The 23,894-nt window shown below is 38.3% G+C and overlaps 1 protein-coding gene across 4 annotated transcripts in view; it reads right to left on the bottom strand.

The window, feature by feature from the left end:
* Positions 1-23,894, bottom strand: part of TRAPPC9 (trafficking protein particle complex subunit 9) — a 452,018-nt gene that overhangs the window by 232,881 nt on the left and 195,243 nt on the right. For all 4 annotated transcript variants that reach the window (XM_056484391.1, XM_056484390.1, XM_056484394.1 and 1 more), the window contains one exon: positions 5,935-6,088. In XM_056484391.1, the coding sequence (XP_056340366.1) occupies positions 5,935-6,088 (154 nt within the window). The remainder of the gene's footprint in view (positions 1-5,934; positions 6,089-23,894) is intronic.

The following is a 23,894-nucleotide window of genomic DNA, read 5'->3' as shown; positions in this document are numbered from 1 at the left end:
CTTGAGGCAAAATAAATTCCATAGACAAGAAATAGCTCAGTGAGTGTTCTTGTATATTAATCTGGAGGTTCAGGGTCTAACTTGTTTATTTGTCAAACAAATTGATGGTATTAGTTTATCTTAGATACATGGCCATGGACTGTAGAACTGATGAGAAATTTCATTTTTCACAATGCTACGTGGAAGAAAAATGCAGCATTTAAATGGTTAGGGCATGCACAGATTGACTCATGCATCCAGGAAATAAATTGCATTTGTCTAATGAGATCATTGAATGAAGCAGCAGAAGGGAGTTTGGAGGCAAAGGAGGGAAAGGCAAGGTTGAGATGCAACCAAAGAAGTGGACTTGTTAAAACATAAAGGAATAAGCACCAAAGGGATTAGGTGTTCACATGGATCTACAGAGGGATCTGGATCATGGAATTCCAAAACACTGATCTTTGTCTCCTGGCTATATCATCAGACAATTACATTAAATTGCTCATTATAGGACAAATACAAAACTGAACATTGCAACAAACTCATTGCCTTGGAGATGAAAAGCAACCAAAATATGCAATAAGAAAACATAAAAGGAACAAGAGAGAAAAGCTTAACTGCAAAGTTTGCCTAAGACAAAGCCTTTAGAAGTCAATGAAAGCAAAGGAGTTGAACAGGGGCTGCCAAGATACCCTTTTATTCTTAGCTCAAAGTCAAAGCTGATAAAAGACACAAGAGTAAGATCCAGGATTTAAAATTCATTGAAAAAGACTGTCCAGATAAACATGAGTACAGACTGCCAAGGTTAAGTCTGACCTTGCAGAATCTCTCTACTTAACCAAATCTCCACACATTTTGCTGAGGTCTCACTGCCATCACAACCTGATCTGATTGCTGACCCAGGCCCCATTTCCTAAAGTGAAATCTTTGTTATTAACAACACAGGCACCAGCCAGGATTCAATGGTTGAGATTCCAGTTTCTAGCACTACAGCTCATATTTAACAGTTCAAGATATTTTCATCTGCTCAACCAGATCAGTCCCAGTGGGGGCCTCAGAGCTAACAAACACACAATCACCAGATGTTGTTTAAAAGAAAACCAAAAACAAAACAAACAGAAAAAAAAAAAAACAGACCTAAAAACCTAATTTTTCACAGTTGACACCCTTATTTCACGTTTCTGTAGCAACAGATTGCATATGATATAAACTGTTTCATACCAAACCCCTAAATGCCAGTCAACTGAACCAGTTATTTCCCCAGGGAAAACTTTGGTCTTTTACACTCTCTGGATTGCCTCATGTGTAGCTGGGTATTCACAATTAGAACACAGCCTGGTACCTAAAACCTACTGCTTAAAAAGACAATAGGCTTTAAAAAATGGCTTCTATCTGGAAGTTACTTATGTTTTTTCTCCCTACAGCATTCCACATCTTGCATCCTAAAAAGAATAATTTTCAATACATATGTCTTTTGCAAATTAATGCAGGTGGGAGAATGCACATAATCATAAAAAATAGCAAATATTCATAAATAAGGATTATACTAATTAAAAATAAATCTGCATGAATTGCATATTTTACTTACAGCAGTTGCCTTATTCATATTTTAAGCTTTCTACTTGATTATTATTGTGGTATTTTTATATTAAAACCAATTATAAGCAGTTATTTAGGGTCTTAAATAAGAGTTATTTTTTCAAACAATAAGAAGCAGCATAGAAATTTAAAGAAACTTTTACTGATGTACATTCACAAGATGTAATATTCTCATAACAACTGATGATTCATATTTATGATCAAGATAAAGTCATCAAAAGTGGAATAGACACAGAAAAATGAATTTCAGTAAGAGTTATCAGTGATTTGCTGTCAAGCAAATGAGATGACTCAAGGTTCTGTCTGATAGATAATAACTTCAAAATCTTGATTGGCTGCTTCAATGATAAAATACAAAAACATTCATAATTTTAATGTATTTGGGAAAGATGTCAGTGTTCACAAACCTAATAAATGAGTGAAAATTATGAAGATCACTGGGATGAAATGACAAAAAGTTCCAAGTACCACCCTAGAAGAAATCAACAAATCTATAAATGAAAGTTGGGAACAATAATTCAGTCAGTTATGCTGGACCACATGAAAAAAAAATCAATCAGACAATAGAATAAAGAATAGCTCTCAGAGAAAACATCATCTCTGAAACCTGGAAGGTACAATTTTATCCTGTGAGAAATCTCACCTGCAGTATTGCCTCCAGCCTTGGACCCCACACATTGAGAAAAATAGAGCTGTAGTGCAGAACAGAATCAGTATATGACTGAAGGAAAATGTGCTCTGAAAGAAATTTTGGCAATTAGGTTCAAATATGGGAAACAAAAAACTGAGGAAGGGGCACAAGATACAAATCAAAAAATGTAAGGAAACACTGCAAATAGGATAGACTTCTATACATCACAGGTATTGAGGCTGAAGTAAGAAAAAAAAGTCTAACTATTAGAAAAGTTAAAAATTAAACTTGATATTTAAGGTGGCACTGGAAGTCTGTCTCACTTTTAAAAGGTTGTTAGGGCCAGGTTTAGAATATTTTCAAGAAAATGACCCCAAAATGTTATACTTTCATTTCACTGAAATAGCAATTCCTTCACAGTACATTAGAAAATTTCTCTGGCTGCAATCAAACCTGGGGATAGCAGAAGATGGAGGGAGGAAAGAGTTTAGTTTTCAGAAGTCATTCTCTGACCCAGCCCTCTGCCCAGCTGCAAAAATCACAGAATGATTTATACTGAAAGGCAATTCCAGAGTCACTGTCAGGCCCTGTGCTCAAAGCATGGAAAACACTGAAATTGCACCAGGTGTTCAAGGCATTGTCCAGAAGTTCTTACACCATCAAAGACAGCAATTTTACAGCACTTTGGACAACCTGTTCCAGTATCTGAGCACCCTCATTGTGAAAAGGCATTTTCCCAGCACCTGACTGGAATTTAGCAGTCTCCTTGTGCCACACCTTGCTCCAAGGGTTGGATGAACTCATCTGGCTGCTGTGACTTCAGGCTTTGAGGAGGCTGCTCCTGGGAGCCCAGAACTCCACTGGGAGCAGGGCAGCATCCTGTCCAACCCTGCCTTCCCCAAAGTCTGCTCATTATCCTGCCACGTGCCTTCCTCCCTTCCCTTGGGACACTGAGCTCCATCATCTCAGGACAACTGCAGCCAAGGCTGACACCAAACCTCAAACCCTGCAGCTGGATCCTTTGTTCAGGGAGCAGATCCCCCACAGCACATCCCAAATCAAACCATCCAACACCTGTGCACAAACACTGTCCTTAAAGTATTTCAGAAATAAGCAAACCTGCAAATGGATGACTTCTTCCAGTCCTTAAAGCAAAGTCCATCCAGTTTGTTTCTTGTTTGGGTGGCCTGTAACAAACACCCAGCACCTCACTCTGCTGGGTGACTCTGTCCCTGGTCAGAAAGCTTTCAGTTGTCTCATCCCTCCTTTCCTAATAATTCCCTGTGCACACTCTCATTTCTCCTCCACATTTTTGCAAGTCCTGGTGTAGGAATCTGACATGGGCCTTGGGTCTGAGCTCAGGGCAGGTTCTGGGAGGTTAACTCACCTCAGCCCATCACTTTTCCAAGTCATGCACACAGGACAGAAAAGTTACCTGGGGAGTTCTAAGTAGTTCAGAGATGATGGGTCAAAGGGATCACTTGGCATTACCATTCAAGAGACTTGCAAAATGCCTCCTCTAGTAGGAAATACAGTAATTTCACCCCTTTGTAATTTTTCAAATACTTTTCCTCTCTTGGCTGCACTGAGGCTGAGACCTGAAGGAAAACAAGGCTCATGCAGCTGAATTACCCATCCATTCCTCTGCCTGTCTGTCCATCATACAAACTCTGCTGACCTGTGTCCAATTACTCTGATGGGAGAAAAATACCTCAGAAAACAAGTTCCTTAAACTTAGCAGATATGAGAGAAAAATATTTTTAAATTGATTGGTTTGCATCTTAATACTGCTGCAAGAATAAAAGGATGAAGCCAGAGAGATTCCTGTTGGACATCTGGAAGAATTTCTTTATGGAAAGTGTTAAGCATTGGAAGCATTGCCCAAGGAGGTGATGGAGTCACCATCCCTGGAGGTGTTCAAAAAGGACTCAGTGTGGCACTCACTGCTGTGGCTTAGTTGGTGGCATTTGCTCAAAGTTTTGACTTGATGATTTTGGAGATCTTCTGAGGTCTTTTCCAACATTAATGATTCTACAGTGCTAAGAGAAAGACTAACTCTGCTTTGGACATGACACCTGGAAAAGAATGTGCACATTTCTTCAGGGATTTTTATGTACATGTGAAGCTTGTTGCCTTTCATTAATTAGATGAGTTTTGGTTCCTGGAACAGAGAGAACAATCATAACAAGCATTAAAACCACAGAAACTAATGGTTGCACTAAATTTAACACACAGAACCCACACACTGTTCTACTGGTTTCTAAGGTACTGACTTTCATGACAGCCACAATGGCTCTGGGATCAAAACTCAGGTTAAATCCAGAACACAGAATGGATGTAAATAGTGTTGCCCAGCAACTGGAATGAGTGAGAATAAATTTTTACACCTTGACAAAATGATTACAACTATGCACTCAATTCCAGTGTAAGAATTCATCTGTGCTATCATAGAATATTTATATCTTTCCATAACACAGACATTTTCTAAGTGTGTTCTGGTTAAATATTGACATTTTTGCATAAAAGGAGCTCTCTCTGAAATGTTGCTTGGGGAATCTGGACTGAACCAGGCATTAGGAATCTCATTCATGTCTCAAGCCTTGCCTTTGACAGAACCTGATCTGATTTAATCACCACAAGATGGTTAAGGTTGGAAGGGATCCCTGGAGGTCATCTTGTCCACCCCCTGTTCAAGCAGGGTCCCCAGAGCACAGGATTGTATCCAGGACAGCTCCTGAATATCTCCAGGGAAGGAGATTCCACATTCTCTGGGCAACCTGTGCCAGTGCTCAGCCACCCTCCCAGTAAAGCTCTTCTTCACAATAATTACTAATGAAACATCATTTCAGACCACTGGATAAAAGTACAATTTAAAGTACAAACACATAAAGCATGATTTGATTGCCATTCTTCTCTCATCTTCTGCCACCCCCTATCATGTGAATTCGAGGATGATCTGAGTGAAAAATATAAATCTCCTGGGAAGTGCTGAGTACCATCACATGGCTTGGGGGACTGTTTGCTGTACAGAATGTTTCCTGAAGAAAATCATGAGAAAGTGTATTTTTGACAAGCCAAGCACAAGATTTTTTTATAGAAATTTATAGCAATGCCATTGGTTTATTTTAACTCTAAACTGAATGCAATTTCTTATTAATAATCATAAGGCAATATTTTACTACATTTAGAATCATTGTGGGGATTTTATGTTTAGAATGACTAACTCATCACACAAGTCCTTAAAAAGCTACCCAAGATTAGATACATTACTAAATCTATAAAGAGGACTTGGAAATAAATTATTCTAATATGTTCTGATTTACCCAAATTTAATTAAATATATGCAAACTCTCTAAATGCAGCTTCATTAATTTCTTCATGATTCAGTTACTTGGTGTGGCAGAGAATAGAAAAATTTGACCCCATGAATCTACTACTCATCAATCCTAAATACACTTCCCCAGTTCCCTAAAAGCTGGGAAAAACACACAGGATTTATGACATGACCAGTGAGTCAGAAAAACCCATTATAGGATGACCCAAGCACTGCCTAAATAATATACAGCACAATTAACCTTAAACAGTCTATAATTATGATAAGCTTCATAGTTCTAATTACTTCTCTTTTCAGTAACACTGCTGTGAAGTGAGTTGAATTATAAAATAAAATGTATCAGAGGGCATCTATTTATATACTTTTAAAGCAAGTATTTATGAAAGGATATAATTTTCCAGCAAATATCCAGCTTGCTGTTAATCTCCAGACCTCTTGCTTGCTGCCTTTCTTCTTCCAGCTGCTTTGCATTTGCCAACTGTGCCCCATCAGTTGGGGACTCTGGGAAGCTCTCAAAATTGAACTTGTCCACTTGGATAGCCATGCTGTAACAAAGGAAAAAAAAAAAAAAGAAAAAAATCCAACAACATCATTTTTGCTGATATTATTTCTGCAGAACTGCAGACCACTGTGAACACAGGCACAACAATATCAATATATTGGTTTCAGTGGTACCCATTAATGATGTAATCAATGATACATAAACCATATGGTTTATGCTACTGAAAACAGAATTCTAAGCCTGTTGATGGTAAAAAGTATTTTGAAAATCATCAGTTAACATCTTAATGAGTGAGTGGTGCACAAGACATTTCTTCTGCAGTTGCAAGGAGATGACCTCATTGTGGTTCTGTAGAGGTTCACCTGCCTCCACTCCTGGTGGCTGAGAGCTCCTGGTGTGCTCAAGAACTGCTGAAAAAAGCAACAAGGCTGGGCCAAAAGCTGAGGAATTTACTATTTAAAGCTGTTTATTAATACCAACACATACAAAAAGGAAGCAGAATATTATATATGAAAGTGTCTCCTGAAGTGGACTGTTAACACACTTGGAGACTCCATTGGCTTCTCAGGGCAACTTCCTCACTTTTCCTTGCAAGACTCAGGAAGGAAAACAAAATAACCACAGAAGCAGGGCCTTAATGTGGCCCTTGACTTTTTTTTTTAAGAAGACACTTCTCTCCTGCTTTGGGCATCTTCATGAATTAGAGACCATATTAATTTCAATATCACAGTAAAATTCATTGGTAGCAAATGGTTAAATAATTGCTTTATTAAATGTACGGTAAGGCATAAAAGGTAATCAAATTAAATATAGTACACTATAATGCATACTAAATACTGATATGTTAAATTAGAATCACTAATCTAATATAAAAGGGAATTTAGACCAGCTCACATCACATGAAATGTGGTTATGGAAGATCTAATATACTATGCTGCCAAAACAGCTTTAATTTCCTGAATTGTCTGAAATAGAAAAATAATTAGGGAAGAATTAAAATATATTGCTCTTGAGATGACTTTGCACTTAAGGAGACCAAGCAACAGCTTTGAAAACCATTCAGGATGAAATGCAACTACAAACTGAGAAGCAGACTGGGAAGGACATTTCACAAAAAAACAGAACTACTATTATCCTTTTATCTATTTCTCCATATAAAGAGGGAAACATATTCTATGAATGTTGCCAAAAGGAAAACACCAGTAACAAATGTCAACAAGAAAGAGCCTTGAAATCCCTCCAGACCAGAAAATATTTTCTAATTCACATTAATTTAAAAGAATCTTGACCTCACAAGAAACTGAGTGAAAATAAATGGAAATTACAAGGAATAATCTAGAGTTTGTGAAGTTGGCAGTGGGAAGATGAATTCAAATCAGCCTTATCTACACTGAGCAAAAACTGAGGAGAAGCTTCTCAAGTTCCCCCCTCACCATTCCAGTGGAAGGTGTGCCCATGGCAGAGGGGTGGAACTAAATGTCCTTTAAGGTCCCTTCCAACCCAAAGCATTCTGTGATTTTATGACAGAAAGTTCAAATACAGCACTCAGGCAAAGGTTTCTATAAGTTCCCACTTCTGCAGCTTGCATTTTTGCTGATCCTCACATCCCAAAGGCGGAGGAATTAATCTGTTCCTCTCTAAGGGGAGGGGGGTTGTTTTGGCTATTTTTAATGCAGCAAGAGATCATTAGAAATTCTCCATTTGCATGCAGAATCCATCAAGTGCTGAGCATATTCAAAAGCTAAAGATGACTTTTAAAAGTGGATCACAGGAACTGCGAGAATCAAGCCAGAAATAAAGACCATAATGAAAAACACCCAGATACAATCTAAAGAGTGGATTCTGAAAAAAAAAAAAAAATTACCAGGCCTGAAACTATGACTAACAACATCAATTCTTACTGGCATTGAAGTATGATTTGATTCTGCAAAGGCAGGATGGCTTTCCTGGATTTTGCACAGGCAATGCACGTGGAAGACACAACTGGAATATTTTGAATTTCATAGTCTTTGTTTCTGAGATCACTCCACCCCTCTGTGGTACCTGAGCAAACCCAGCACTTTATTTCTATGATATATACAAGAATGTTTGTATTCTCACAGAAATACAGGTAGTTTCCTAAAGCCATATTTCAACAAATTGTCTTTGCTTCTGGACAGTCAGAACTATTTAGAATCCATCTCCAAAGGGACCAGGAAAAGAGCTCCCATCTAATTAGTGCTGCACTTTTCTAAGTGATTGATATTTGAGAAAAATACTCCTGCCTAACAATATTTAATATGCAACTGCAGCCTTCAGATTGCATTCCTCTGTTGAAGGATTGTTGCTGGCAATATGGTAATTTTTGTCTGGAAATTAAATATGCATGTAAGCACTCTGTACCCCAACAGCCTCCAATAAATCCACATCAGCTTTAGGAATACAGCCTAGATTGCTCTTAGCTGTTCATTGTGCATCTCTGCTTGAAGTAACTTTTATTAAGCTCTAAGTTATGGAAAACTTTAGTAAACAGGGCTCTGAGTAGTCAGAGACTCTACTAAGTTTCAAATCTTCTAACCATGTTTTTATTTATAATGTTTATACTGTATTTAGCACAGTGACACCTCATGTCACATGAGAAGCTACAAAAACACCCCCAATGACACATGTGCCAGCTAGAAAAGGAAGAGTCTGAGTATAAGAAAACTACAGAGAGAAAAATATCCCACAAAACAGCACTATGAACACAGCTCTAGGTGGGATATATGAAAGCAATAAACAGAGATAAAATAAAATGTTTCAAGACTATAGTTCCTCTCAAAGCAAAGCACAACAGAATTAAATCCTTGCTCTTTTTCTTACATGTATCTGCCTTTTATCACCGGTATTCTGCTTCCTCTTGTGCTAAAAATATCCATTTCAAGTTTTGTCTCTGCATTTTTTATCTGTAACGTTGCTTCAGTATTTTTTCCTCAGCCTATGGAACATGTAGTAGATGGGAAGGCTTTGCACAAGAACCAAAACAAAAAAATAAATACCATAACCTAAATCAGTCATTCATCCTGAAAAATGTACCCCTACTCAAACACAGCTTCTTCACTTGCTTTTTAAATATGAAGATTTCTCCCATCTCAAGAGATGCATTTCACCAGGGAGGTGTTAACAAGTGGACAAACAATTCCCAGAGCCAGCTGATGGAATGAGAAAATGGATAATCTGGAGAACGAATTACAATCACCAACTGAAAAAATGATCTTTTTCAACTTCTGAGTGATGTCTAGAGATGACATGGACCTCACCCTGGAGAAGGAGAGGGCAGTGAAAGGCAACCTTTTGAACATCACCAACTCTGTCACTGGGCTGTGCATCAGAATAATGAGACTGAAATATGTTTTAGCCAAAAAAGTCATTCTCTGCTGTCTTCTGCACTTACATTGAGACCTGTTTCCTGTCAAGAGTTCTCTGTACTTCTCCCTAAATTCGTCCTTGCTTGTTGTGATATACAAGAATCTATGGAATCTATATAGAAAAAGGTAAAAATAGACAATTCAGTCTGAAACAGGCATTCAATTTATTGCAAGCAGCCAGGATAATGACAGCTCACATTGTGCAAGGGCACCTGTTCCTTGCCCTTCACAGTAATTACATATCAGGGAAAACAGAGATCTTAAAACTCAGAAGTTTGGAAATAAACTTATTCCAGGAAAAGGCACTAGAATTTTAACTTCTTTGCCTCATGGGGAGCTATCCAAATTTCCTACTAGATGAGTTTTCAATAAATAATGAGATATTTGTATAAAAACACTGCATTATGAAAAAAAAAAATAAATCAATCTCGCAAATGCAAAAGAGGTTTTTTTTTTTCTCTCTGGCCAAACTTGTCTGAGCAGGAGGAGGAATAAAGCAACAACAGTTTTCATGAATAATGAAACAATTGTGTTTTGAAACTACTGGGTTTTGTCACGAAACCAGCCCAAGCTGTTGTGACAGCTCCTCAGACAACCGAGCATCGTTACAGGGATGCAAATTATTCAAATACAAATGAAATGGATGAAGAGGAGAAGGTCAGCTCATTGGCAATGCTGATGGTGTGTCTGCGTGGAATCATCTCACTTCATCTGTCAGGATGGCTCACAGGGAAAAAAGTGACAAACCTTCTGATGGCACAGCCACCATCTCAATGACAGTCACCTGAAGTCCTGTTAAAGTCACAGGGCAGAGCTGCTAAAGGCACTGGACAGCTCATTTCACCTCTTCTCATAAAAAGAGTTGCAACCTTACTGGAAATCCTACCCTGCCCTGACAACAAGATGCTCAGCAGAAAGGATTTGCAGGGAGGAAAAAAACTTCCTGCAAATGACATCAAGATGCTCCTGAGCCAGTGCCTTCCACATCCCCCTTTCCCACAGCAGTGCCAGTTAAAATCAAGCAGCACTGAGAGCCTCACAGAAATGGCACCTGGCAGAGAAAAAAGGTGATAAACTGAGTAGGGGAGCATCACTGGGGGTGCTGCAAACTCCTGCCTCTGCTCCTGGGAGGACAGTGGGCAGGTCCCAGGCACAACCCATCCACCAGTGACACACCTCAGATCTTTCCATGTCCTCTTCTAAGAGTATCAACCCATAAAGTGAAATTAATTATGTGATACTCTCCAAATAAAACGAGGTTAAGAGCAGGCATGGTATTAAAAGAAAAGCAGCAATCTGGTCAACATAAGTAGATTTCATCTTTCATTAAGTAAATAAAACACTGCTGCTTAGCTTGGAAGAATAGAATACAGAGATAGTCCTTATTTAATTATCCTTAGGAAGAAACAATATAACAGGAACCCAAAAACTCTTCCTCATGGCTAACTACCTATTTAAATACTATCATCCACAGATGAGTTTGCAAGCTGCTTCCAAAATGAAGCTGACAGGAGGCAGTTAGAAACTATATTCAATATTATGCTTCCTGTTCATCCTCCTTTCTTATATAAAGTAGACAGTAGGGACACTGTGCTGACCATGTTACTGCCACTTATGCAGAATGCTTATGTGCATGAAGAGTCCCTGTACACTCAACGATTTTAAATTTCAGAAAAACTTGAAGTTAGGATGATACTCTCATTCTTACATTCAAGAGGGGAAAAAAGTGCATAAGGCAAGTTTCCTTTTAAAACTTTGCCTGATACTTTCATTGTGCAATCTCACTTGCAATATATAATATCATGTTTCAGGTGCACGTAATTCCACCCAAAATACAAGTCCTGCAGTTGATTCCAAACTGGAAGTGATGCCCCAGTATATAATAATTTACAGGCAAAAAGGGACCTCAAGAATAAAATCTCTTGTGAGGTGAATACATATGTATCATTGGCTGGAAATAATAATATAAAGTAGTGAAAATTAACATACACCTTGTGTTTACTTGTAATTACTTCACAGATTTAGAAGAATAATCTGTATTTCATTCACTACTATAAAATACAACTGTAAAATCCAGTAGCTCAAGTGACCCACAAGTAATGATCTCTCCTCCTGGCCTAAAACTGACTGCAGAAAGAAAAATGATGGCTTTAGTGTCTGAACCGTGCAGAGCACAAGATAAATTTTTCCATTAATCTTGAGAAAGGTCAATTAAATTTAAAAATTTGCATTTAGAATTTAATTATTTATTTAAACTAATTGAAAAGTCAAACTATAGTGCTGAAGTCTGTGATATTCAACAGCTTAGACTTATCTGAGCAACAACATTTCAGACAATAAAAAGTTAAACCAGGAAAGAACTGTTCCACTGGATATAATGTAATATCTGAAAATGGAGCAGTGCTAAGAGATAGTTGGCTACATAAATCTTCTGCTTAAATGTGATTATACTATGCATGCTGGGCATATAGCTCCTTAATTCCTAACTCCAAATCTGAAAACCATAAACTGCAAATGAAGAGGCAGAACAATTAACTTCAACTTGCCTCTTTTTTCACTTTCCCATTTAAATAATTTGGACTCCCATGGCAATCACCATGCAGCAAAGCTGATAGCTACCTAAAGAAATAGGAAATTTAAAATAATAATAATTATGGTTATAGCCTACTTTATGAATACACCAATTTCCACAGGGGGTATAAAAAATCATTAATCAATTGCCTTTCATTAGGAAATTTGGAAAAGCCTAAGTACAGTAATACTTAAAGATTGAGTTAAATATCCTCCCTTTATCACAGTTGAACTACACAAGGATTTCAAAATTCTCTTTATCCAAAATAATGCCATACTGTACCTCCTACCTCTCTCTCAGTGGAATATAAAAATCAGAGAAATAAATTTCAAAATATATATGTTCACATTCAGCTGCTCATTTGTGCAATTCATTATTGCCTTCATATGGCAGGAAGTTCAGGAGGAAGCATATGCAAATTAAAAACACAGAATTTTGTGCCAGATATAACAAACAAGACCAAAAAACCTCAATTCTACAGTTATGCCTAGTTATCACTCCAGCTGTCTGAATCTCCTTGGGAAAAGATTGAGAAGATTGCCCATCCCAAAATATGAACAGTAAGAGTGGAATGAGGTCCTTCTGTTCAAAGCATCTTTACCAGGAGAGAAGGAACCAGGTGCTCCCCTGGTGCAAACCTGATTTTCACCCTGAATCTGCTCACACCACCAAATGTCTCTACTCCTGGAACATCCCAAAGAAACCAGAAAAGCTGGTCAGAACCACCCCAGGATCACTCCCAGCCTGGGCTCAGTCCTGACCCAGCACTGATGGTTTTTGCTGGTCCCAGAGCCCTGCAGGATGATCCAAAGGAGTGGAGTTGGGTGTGCAGCACCCCAAAACACTCAGAGGGATCTCACAGCCTCCTGCACATGATAAACCTGGAGCATCAATTCACTTTTGTCTAGAAAGTAAAATAAAAATTCCCAGTGCTCCCCTTTTAAAGGAATATGACTGTTAAATGTGGCACACAGCTGGAAGGATACTTCAGAGAAGATGCTGAGATCCTACTCAAAAAACAAACTAGGGGGAAAACTCCCAGGACAGCCTGTACATCTGAGAAATTACTCACATCTCAGTGACTACTCAAGAGAAAATGCAGAAATATAGAGCTTTACATACAACATAAGGAAAAATGTAAGTTTTTCACAGAGGAAGTGATTCAAACATCTTTTGGTAGAATCACAGGATGCATGAATGCTCAGTGTGCAACAATACACATTTTGCCATGGACTGTCACTTGGAGACACAATTAGACTTTACATTCATAATGAATTATTAATTTACCATCTACTTACTTGTCATCTCTTTTTATACACAAAGGTAACATTTTCCCTTTTCCCAGAGCACTGCAGCAAAAGTTCACCTCAAGATGATTTAGTGTAATAAAAAATTTCTTTTCCAAGTGACTGTTTTTCCAGTATAACCTGTATAATTTTATCAGACCTGCAACCTTCACATTTTCTGTTCAGAGCACTCCCTCTTTGGTTGGCCCCTTCTATTTCAAGCTAATCCAGTCCATTGACTTTGAAATGTTGATTTTTGCCACAGACATTGATTCTTTCCACCTTTAGAGCTGCACAGAGAGATTCTCAAGTCCCACATGCAAGTTTTGTGAGTGATGCCATCCTTCTACAAGGAAATCTAGAATCTCTGCTGAAGAGCAAAGCTGGGGGAACAGTCAGGACATCCTCAGTTTAAGAAACCAAAGCACCCCAGCAGCAGTGAACATCTCCCAGCAAAGCAATGTGGTCCATGAGCTTCAACCTACAGAACTGATTCTTGAACTAGTACAGGAATAATGTTCACAGACATGAGTGGGAGCACAAAAGCTTTAATCATGCTCCAGAAATCCCAGCTCACAGTGAGTGTGTGTCACAGGTTCCATAAACTGCTCAGCACTAATAACAGAAATGACACACATCTCACTCACCCACACACAATTTCACCTAGATTTTTTTTCCAAAAAAATCACTGTTCATATTAGAAGTTTATTTAATGTTTCCACCAGCAAAGACACCACTATGTGTGTTTAGAAGCATGCTCAGAAATAAGCTATTTTCAGAAAACAAACCAGCAGGGATTGTTCACCCTGGAGAGGAAAATGCACTCAGGAGACCTCAAAGCTACCTTTCAGTGCTTAAAAGAGGGTTATAAGAAAGATGGGGACAGATTTTTCATCAGGACTTGTAGTGATAGAATAAGAGATAATGGTTTTAAACTGAAGATAATAATGGGCAATAAACCAAGGTGCTGCTTCTACTGCTTCTGTTGCTCGTTACACCCAGCCTTTGGCAGCCCTGGGTCCAGCTTCAGCCAAATGCAGAGCTGGGATTGCCTTCACTTTCATCTCATCACATTTATATTGATTTACCTTCACACACTTTGCCCCACATACTGCTGAGCTGTGTTAGTTGTCTGATGTGCTTTACCAGTTTATCAGAAAATGAGCACAGCTCTAAAATATCTTGTTATTTTAGCCCAAACTCCCCATGTGGAAATCACCTTCTCAAATAATTGCCCTGCCAGGTGCCCTCCTGTACAGTGCCTTGAGCTTGAGCTCCCCTGGGAAAGGGCAGCAAAGCCAAATGTTCACTAGACCCAGATCTGAGCACTACAGTTAGAAATTCAGTATTTATTTAATTATTGTGATGGAATGATACTCATTTAGGAGCAGTTTCCTGCCACATTAACCTCCCTTGGCCAATTAGTGTGGTATAGACCACATATTATAAATGGACAATGATCCTGCTCCCTCTTGGCCTGATGTCCAGGCAGTGACCAACCCACATACAAGAACTAAAGCAAGTCAAACAAACCCTCTAAAGTCAAATGAGATCAAGGGGATTTTTACTCCTGCTTCCTGTGGCTCAGAAATAGTTTGAACATAGTAGTCAAAATTTTAGATGGGGAAATTCCACCTGTCAGCAAAGTCATGCTTGGGAAGCTTTCACAGAAAATGCAGCTCAAAAGGATCTCAGAGGTAAACCCAGGATTTTTGGTGCCATATAAAGTAACTTTTCTTACCAACTTCATATACCCAAATCTCTTATATGAGAATGGATTTCTTCACTATATTTGGAGGAAGTGAGGAAAAAGGAACTATAAATACTACAAGTTATGAGCAGTCAGCTAATGGTGAGACAAACACCTTGGTTTTAAAAATTTACTTGTCCGAGCAACCTTTCTTATCATGGCAAGCACAAAGCTCCCAGCTGTGGAACAATTTTTTAAAAAAAACAACATCCAAAATAAGACCTTTCCATTACAAGTTCACACTGAAGCTATAATTTGAAGTCTGCTACTAAACTTCTTCAGAATTTTCACTATTTTTAAGAGAAAGTATTCTTCTTAAAATGAGGAATACCATAACATGATTAAGGAGTGATATAACTTTTCATTTAAGTATTTCGTTCATATCTACTTGGAATAATGCTTTGGAAATGTCTAACTTTAAAAATACAGAGATTTTAGACTTTATAATGCTTCATTAACTGAGAAGGGATTATTTCAATTAAAACATTAATGTGGTATTATTTAGAAGCTTTGGCAATGTTTTAAAATATTTAAATATTGAAGGTGGGTTTTTTCAGCACTTATGTTTAGCATAGAAATTTTAAAAGTCTTTTCATTCACCTAAATCTAAATTTTATGAACTAAGAAACAATTTTGATCAAGATTCTGTTATTCTCTGATTATTTGTAATATTCCTATACATAGAATAAAAGTCCAGATGATGACAGTGTCTAAACATCTGCCAGACAAATTTTCCTTTAGAAGAAAAAGGGAAACTGAGAGGTAAAATTCAAAGATATTGAAATAGAAAACAGTGTTTTGCCATCTCTTTTATAAAACTTAAATCTACTTTTCACTCATTTACTAGATTTTTCTGACTATAAAAACCAAGGCATTCTAGATTTAGGCATCTATTTTAAACTGAATTCCTGTTTAGGAAGCAGATTTATTCTCCACCTTTAAAGAATGGCAAAATTATCATAGTTTCACTTTCAGCTTATGAAAGAATTGAAATTCATTTTTATAAAGATCACCAACACGATTTTTCTTAAAATCATGCTGTGCCATCAGGCTCCCAGTTCCTGCAAAGAACCCCCAAAAAAAGCACAGAGGGCACTGACATTAACACAGAGCTTTGGACCAATTTGACAGTTCAAAGAAAATAATTTTTTTTGTTGTTCGTTTCCATCTACAAAGATCAGTTTAATATAGAAAATCAAGACTCAGATTATCCCAAAAATACATAAATACTGTACCCCAAAATTGTGTAGCAGTTTTATAAACCTCCCTATCCACAGCTGAGAAGTCACCATGGTTCTGACCCACTAATTTGCCCTGAGTTACTCAATTAAACAGTTATAAATGGATTAGAGGGTTAAAACTAAAACTGAAAGTATATTATTATTAAAATTGGGTGTATATATCCTATGCTAAGCAAGTAATGCTGTAAATACACAAAGCAAAGATTACACGATCTGCTTTGTTCTCAATATAAGCTTTTCACACAAAATATTTCCTTTTATTACTTACTCTTCTCCATCTCTCTTCTTCCACACAACTACAAAAGAGATGCCATCAAGCAAGTAAATCAAGAAATAAAGCTGCAGAGATTTTTTTACTCCCATTTATTCCCATTGAGCCTCCCTCAGGGATATACAAATTGGAAATTGCTAAATTGTCATCTAATAGGCAGAAACAACGTAGGCAAGACCAATTAAGTAAAAGGCAGAAAGTTGTATTACAAATGTAATTAAATTCTTTGACTAGACTACATTAGAATCACTCCCAAAAAGGACAAAACTCGACTTTAATCAGCACATGACACATTGTAGGACACGTCACTAAAATATTACCTTAGGAGTTTGGATATTACTAAAAAGAACACTTTTCTTAACTGGAAATCAAATTACTTTCAGGTGGCAGCAAATTGGCTAAACAGCAGCAGTCCCTCCTAAAATACAAGACTTCAATGATGCATAATTGAGTACAAAGTCATCAAAAGTGTTTTCTTCTCTTTTGTTAGCTGTAATATCCTTCAGCCAGGTACCCACACACATTTTTTCAGTGGCACTGTTCTCCTAGAGAGATCCCCAGAACCCAGGAAACCACCAGATCAAATCACCACCTTAGCTGCCAAATGAGTGACAGTAACTGGGGATAATTTGGCTTGTAATCACAAACATCATCAAAAGGAACAATGAAATAGGGAAGAAAAAAGGTGCAGTGCAAACAGTTCTGACCTACAAGGTTTGGCTTCTTCATCTCTTGCCATCCTCAGCACTGAGGCCAAAACCTGCTTGTTGTAGGCACCAGCTCAGCTGGTGGATGGAAATCAATTCCAAAATGCAGATACCAGGGACTGTCCTGGATTTCAGGAGGCAGAACAGAAGGAGGAGAAGCAGCATTTACCTCTGCCCATTGTGCTTTTCCACACTTTTTCTTTCTGGAAATTGGCTAAACCAGGCAAAAAGCCATCAGCACCCCATGCTGAGAACAGCACTATTTAGTTAAACCATTAATTGTTCATCTAGATGATAATCAGAATATCAGAAATGGATTGACAGCTCTAAGCACAAGATGCCTTTTGGAATTAAATCAATTCTGTGATTGTCCAGTAACCAAGGGGGGACAAACATTTTCACAGCCTCTCTACCCTAAGCCAAACTGGTCCAAGTAATTCCCAATAGCTCACTTTTTATCTATCTCTTTTTTTTTTTTTTTTTTTTTTTTTTTTTTTTTTTTTTTTTTTTTGTCATGTTTCTTAGATAATGCCATTTCAATGGCAAATCTGTGACTTTCTGTCTAAAGAAAGTTCCAATCCTACAGGAACACATTTGCTAGGCAGGCTGAGAAACCCTGGTTGAGAAACCCTGGTTGAAGCACTATTATTACTTCAATATTGGAAAAATCAGCTTATTGTTTATCTCATACATATACACAAATTAAAATGGAGACTTGGAAAGGAAACAAAGTGATTTGCTTTCTTGATTGAATAGCATGGAAATGCAGAAAATGAAAAAAACACATGGCTTAAATTGCCTTAGGAAAAAATTAACCCATTTATATGAAAAGAACAAACAGCTTTTAAAAATTATAGATATTTTTAAATGCTAATTACTTGTATAAACCAGTTCCTGTGCACAAGGGATCAAATATAAGTGAGTTAGTGTAGCTGACAGCAGCAGTGAGAAAAGCAAGAGGCCATGAGAGAGACAAAAACCAGGGCTTGTTTTGGTGAGCCTGCTCTGAGGACAAGTAGTACAGACATAACCCACTGTCTGATGTCACCATGTGCTTGCAAATATCACTGTACAGCAGCCCAGCCTGCACAGCCTCTCAGATAATGCCAGATAAATGGCAAGAAGCTCTCCTTCAAATTACAGATGGATGGTTCTTCCCAGAAAGGGAGACATCACGTCAGAACACAAGAGAGAACACAACAAAGGAGCTGCTCTGAACCCACATGGAACTGCCTCAGAAACAATGAGCACTGACACAAAAATATTCCTCATGTAAATTCAAATTCCATCATTAGAGCCTGCATACATGTATTTATTGCCTGCTGTCACCATGCAATCAGCAGTCACTAATCACCCACAGCTTACTCTCATAAAATTCTCTATTTCATACTGGAGATCATGAGTGAATATTCTAAAGTCCCATCCTATTTAAGTCCTTGTGATTCAGAAAGAAAATAAATGACAGCTTGAAATAAGCTGCTAGTGATGCCCATCTTAAGAAATGCTTTCAATCAATATATCAAGAGAAAAAAAGGAAATATTGGGGAAGTGTGATGTAGATTTGTTGTGCCTGACATTGTTGTGTGCTTGGCAGAGCTGCTGTAGGAAGAGATGGGGTAAAGGCTGCTCATGAGTAACACAAAACAAATAATGAGAAGCAGGTTACAGCATTATTTAAAGAACAGAGCACAGCTCAGTATTTTATGTATTATTATTATTGATATTTTAAAAAACATCTCAGTGACTTACCACAAATTTCCCTTTCCCAGTTTACTACTTAATGAGTCTAGACTCAAATGACAAATAGGACTTCACTCACAGCTTCCATCATGATGCCTATGCCCTCCTACCTTAAAATTAATGGTTTTGAGTTTCTTAACATTCACCTTTCATTTCATTTTACATACAAACTGTGCTTTTCCCTCCAGTGGGTAATAAATAATATACAATATAGAGTGTAATGCCTGGGAATAAATCTAAACTGAATTCAGGGGGGAAAATGAAACAGAGTTGTTACATTCATGTCAGGATCCAAAATAGTAAGGTCTGATTAAGCAGCTGAAAAGACAATGCTTGTAACAATAATGGGTATCAAATATGTAAGAAAACAAAAAAAAAAAACCCACGAAACCCTAAAGATTTCCAAGTGCATGGACTTAAAAATGGTGATATATTTACTTAGTTCCCAATGTCACTGCATTCTTTTACTCACATTTCCTCCAAAGGTCAGTAGACTTCATAATGCAGTTTCTTTTCTAAGGGTGAACACTTTGATTATTTCATGATTTTTATTGTCACAAGCCTTTCTACAACACTGAATTACCTCTTCCTGGGACAGCTTTAGGAGAGATGTAGTTTCATGATGTGAAGCTACAAAAATATTTTGTGTTTTGATGTACCCTTTTCATTACAGTGGAAAAACCATCTATTCTCAATCTCTGTTCTATTAATAATTAAAAAAGGTTTTTTGCAGCACAAAAGCTTTTTCAAAATATCAACAAATCTTTAGACAACACTTTTGCCCTGCCCATAAATGCTCATTGCTTAAACTTAGTTAACTTGAGGCATAATAACAAATACATTTGTTTAATATGCACTTATATTCTAAAATACTATCCTACAGTTTATTGGGTCACTGAGTCCAAATCAAATTTCTTTTGTTTATCATTTAATTCCTTCCTTCCAGTCTTCCAATCCCTACACTCACCTAATTAATGTTTTGGTTTTTTTTATTCATCACTATCAGTGACAAACTTTTCCAAAGTCAGAAAGAGACTTTCCGAAGTCCCAGAAGAGGAGGAAATGCAAAGAAAGGACAAAATTTGGCCAAGGAACTAGAATTCAGTTAAAAGTTCTGCAGATAACACCTGGCCCAAGCTATAATGGCTCTCTATATTACATTCCTGCACCCCAGTAGGTGATCAGTTTTTAGCATTTATAAATATGGAAATTTTATTTACCAAAAATTGGAAGTTCTTTTAACATGGCCATGTCCACTTCAGTGTTTATGTTCTGCTTACACTCATCTCTGATTTAAGCCACCTTTTTAGCCTCAGCCCTATAACCTCACTCACACCTCACTCAAGCTCTGACCCATCCACATGCTGACCCAAAAAAGGACATTGTAATTCCCTGGCCCCTCCAGCTTCTCTCAATGTTCAAACTGAATTCAATATTAAAAAAAGGAGACAGAAAAAGGGAAAATCAGCTGAGTATTGCAGGTCTCACAGAGTTTGTCATCAACTCCATCCAGCTGGGTATTAACTCATTCTCTGGCCTCTCCACCACCATTAAGAGAGGACTTGCATCTTTTGCTGCTGTCAGTGCCTGTCTGGCTGATTTGGGGTAAATTTACCACTCAGACCAGGCACTTCCATCCTGAACTTCAGGGCATTTTTATAAATCAAAAGATCAAGCAGCTGCTGGAAACTCACTTATGATAATATGAATATAATTACTGCAGCTTCACTGAGTTCTTCCTAAGGTATTTTCAGTAAGAGCTGGAACATCATTAGAGCATCCATCATTAATCACAACCAGTGAAGCACCCACAGCAGAATCCAAGCTTTGGTTGGCATCCCTAAAACATTAAATTCCAGGTGTGTTCAGTGCTGAAAATTAAGTAAAGGACATTATTTTTGATTTTACCATTTTTGTTTGGAATTCAGAAATGGCTCAAGCACATCAATATGCTTTGGGATTCATTTTAGACTGTGAGCACCCACCAGGACCTGGAACCTGATGGAGCCAAGAGCTCCAAAGCACTTTTATGGAACACAGATCCTGTCTCCTAACATGGAAAAACCTTAACAGGGTAAGGGCTGAAGATGAAAGGCTCCTTTTAGCAGATGCTGCCCATGACTCATCATCAAACAAAAAGCATGGCTCAAATTAAAGAACACAGCACAGCTCCAGTAAGTGAAACAGCTGCACAGCCCTCTCTAGAAGTCTTTGTACCTGTTTGAAGCAATGGCAGAAACCCCCTCACTTAACCTGAAGTGCCCATATCCAGTGGTGCAGAGACCTCCCCATGCAGCTCTGGAGTTACAGAGAATCCAGCTACAGGTCCTGGTACAGAAAGGGCTCCTCACCTGTGAAAAACTGACTCTATTTACACAAGAACATGCAAAATATGAAAAGCACACCAGTCCCTCCAAGAAGATGTATAGATACAAATCAGTTTTCCCCATGAAAAGATCTGATTTTATTTCAGCCTCAATCACAAAACTTGAACCACAATTTTCTGGTATTCAGAATACGTCTCTGCACTTTTTTTCCCTTTGTTGCCATAAAACAGCAGCTGTAAAATTCTGCTCCTCTCAAGTGAGAGGAAGCCTTAAGAGGAAGACACTGAGTAGTGCTTGCAAGCAACTTTCATAAGCCTTTTCCTGAGAAGGATAGAGGAAAAACTGGTGGGCAAAGCAGTTGTTCTGACCAGCAAATACCCATAACCTGAGGGAAGGAGACAAGAGGATGGTTCCAGGAAGATCTGGGATGCCACCACTCCTGCTGTGCTTCAACAACTGCCCCCAAGGCAGGTAAGGGAGAAAGGCAATGTCCTTGTGCAGCTCCTTGCAGGAGCCCCATCACAGGGTCACAGAACTGATGGCAGATTTTGCAAAGTCAGGTCAAGCCCCAGCGGTCTCATTAGCACAAGGAACTGCATCTTCCTGTGCTCCAGCTCCTCAGACAATGGGATCTGCCATTGGCAGAGTGCTTTGTCTCCTTCTCACTTCTGAGAAAACAAGATTTAAGGTGCAGGATGTGCCCCCTGCACCCAGCTGTGACAGACCTGCCTCAATTCAGCACATCAGCTCTAACATGAGATTCCCCTGGAGTTACTGAAGAACAGCAGAGGCAGCAGGAGGACATCCATGGCAGAAATGCTCACAGGCACACCCAGGCTGAGGACAATTTTCCTCCTTGGCTGGGGCTGCTCCACCTCTCCCTGAGAACACTGAGACCTTCCTCAAGACTGGGTGTTCTGAGACTTTTGTTGTTTTCATTTGAATAGAGGAAACCAAGGAAAGATCAAACATCAAAAATCAAGTGAGACCATCAAAGCCCAACAGCTTCAAAGTCAACACCCACAAATTCAAACCCCCTGTACATATTTTTGTCAAAGCTCTCAGAACAGAAGCAAAACAATATTCTAGAAGAGACTGCAAGGAAAATAAATGCAGCTGCAATGTCATGCTAAGAATGACACAGGTAGATTAATCTCCTCCAGCTGATACCCAGGTATTTTAAGGGCATTATTGAGTAGGAAAAGTTGAAGTATTTGGTGACAAGCAGAAGGAAGCATGTCCCTGTTAGAAAGCACACATGGGGCAATCTGAAAGAGAAAAAAAGCCCATCCATATTTATTTTATCAACACAGAAATGCGTCAAGAGTCACAGAGAGCTGATGCAGCTGCTGTAAAGCATTGTTTCCACAGCCAGTTTTCATTACCAGAAAAATACCTGCAGATCCCAGACTTTGATCAAATAACATGTGCAGAAGAAAAAAGGTATTTTATGAGATTCTAAGACAAGCTTCTCTCAATCCCATCAGGAAAAGAAAACAGAAAGACAAAATACAAGCCATTGCTGCTGAAACTGCCACTCTATCAGTACCTTACACATCAGTGGCATTTCTCTGGCAGTTTCAACTGTTAATTTACTGAAAATTTAATGATTAATGTACAGGTAGTTAGGGTATCTATTTTTGTTTTTCTTCTGGTTTAAATTGCTGATTCAAACCTTAGGCTATTTTAGGGAAAGCTGGGGCTTGAGTTTTATCCTGAAAATGCAGTGGTTTTCAAAAATTTCTACAAATGCAGCATCAAGATGATACACAGTACAAACTACACCTGTTTGGGCTTTTTTTAAGGCAGGAAACCACACAACCAGACCAAAGCAGCCTGAAGCTGCTTCCCAACAAACATCCAGTTGCATTGAATCATTAAGCCAGCACAAGGCTTAAAAGGATAAATCTCAGCTTTTAAGTGCAAAAAAGAATTCAATTTTAACCACTGAGCCATGACCACTGCCTCTTTAACAATGCTATAAAAAGCTTCTTGGCTTTTCAAGTCTAAAAAAGTCACATAAATACTCTCACAAAAGATCTAAAAATAGCTTTAAGCTGCCCACCCTCAAGGTCAAAAGGAGCAGATGCAAAGAAACAAAGCTCTACAAAGAGCTTCCAATGGGAAAATACTACTGACAAAAGTGAAGGTGCTGCCACTTCAGTCCACAGCTGTTTCTTTACAGTTCTGTGTCAACTTCTGCTGAGTTCAGTTCTCACCAGGAGCCACTCTGCAGGTGTTGAGAGAACCCTTATTCAAACTTATTTACTGAAAACAAACTGTGGTGCATGTCCTTACCACTCTTTAGAATGATGTACTGAAGGAGAATAAAGATGGATATATTTGAGGTGCACTAAGCAGAAACCAATAATTTCCAGCATTTCAGTGCAGTACAGAATGTCTCATTACCATGAAGGCAGAGGTCACAAACAATGCTGATCCTGCTTCCTCAGGAAACTTCTCCATGTGGATCTGCTAATGGATTCCTCTGCAGCTCCTGATGGAAACTGGAGCAGCCTCATCACAGCCCAACCATTCCTTCAACACACTTCACACTTCTCAGAGTAGG

This window comes from Oenanthe melanoleuca, chromosome 2 (assembly GCF_029582105.1).
Source record: "Oenanthe melanoleuca isolate GR-GAL-2019-014 chromosome 2, OMel1.0, whole genome shotgun sequence".
Lineage (NCBI taxonomy): Eukaryota > Metazoa > Chordata > Aves > Passeriformes > Muscicapidae > Oenanthe > Oenanthe melanoleuca.
Note: the sequence above shows the minus strand (reverse complement) of the source record. Positions and strands in the feature narration are given on the sequence as shown.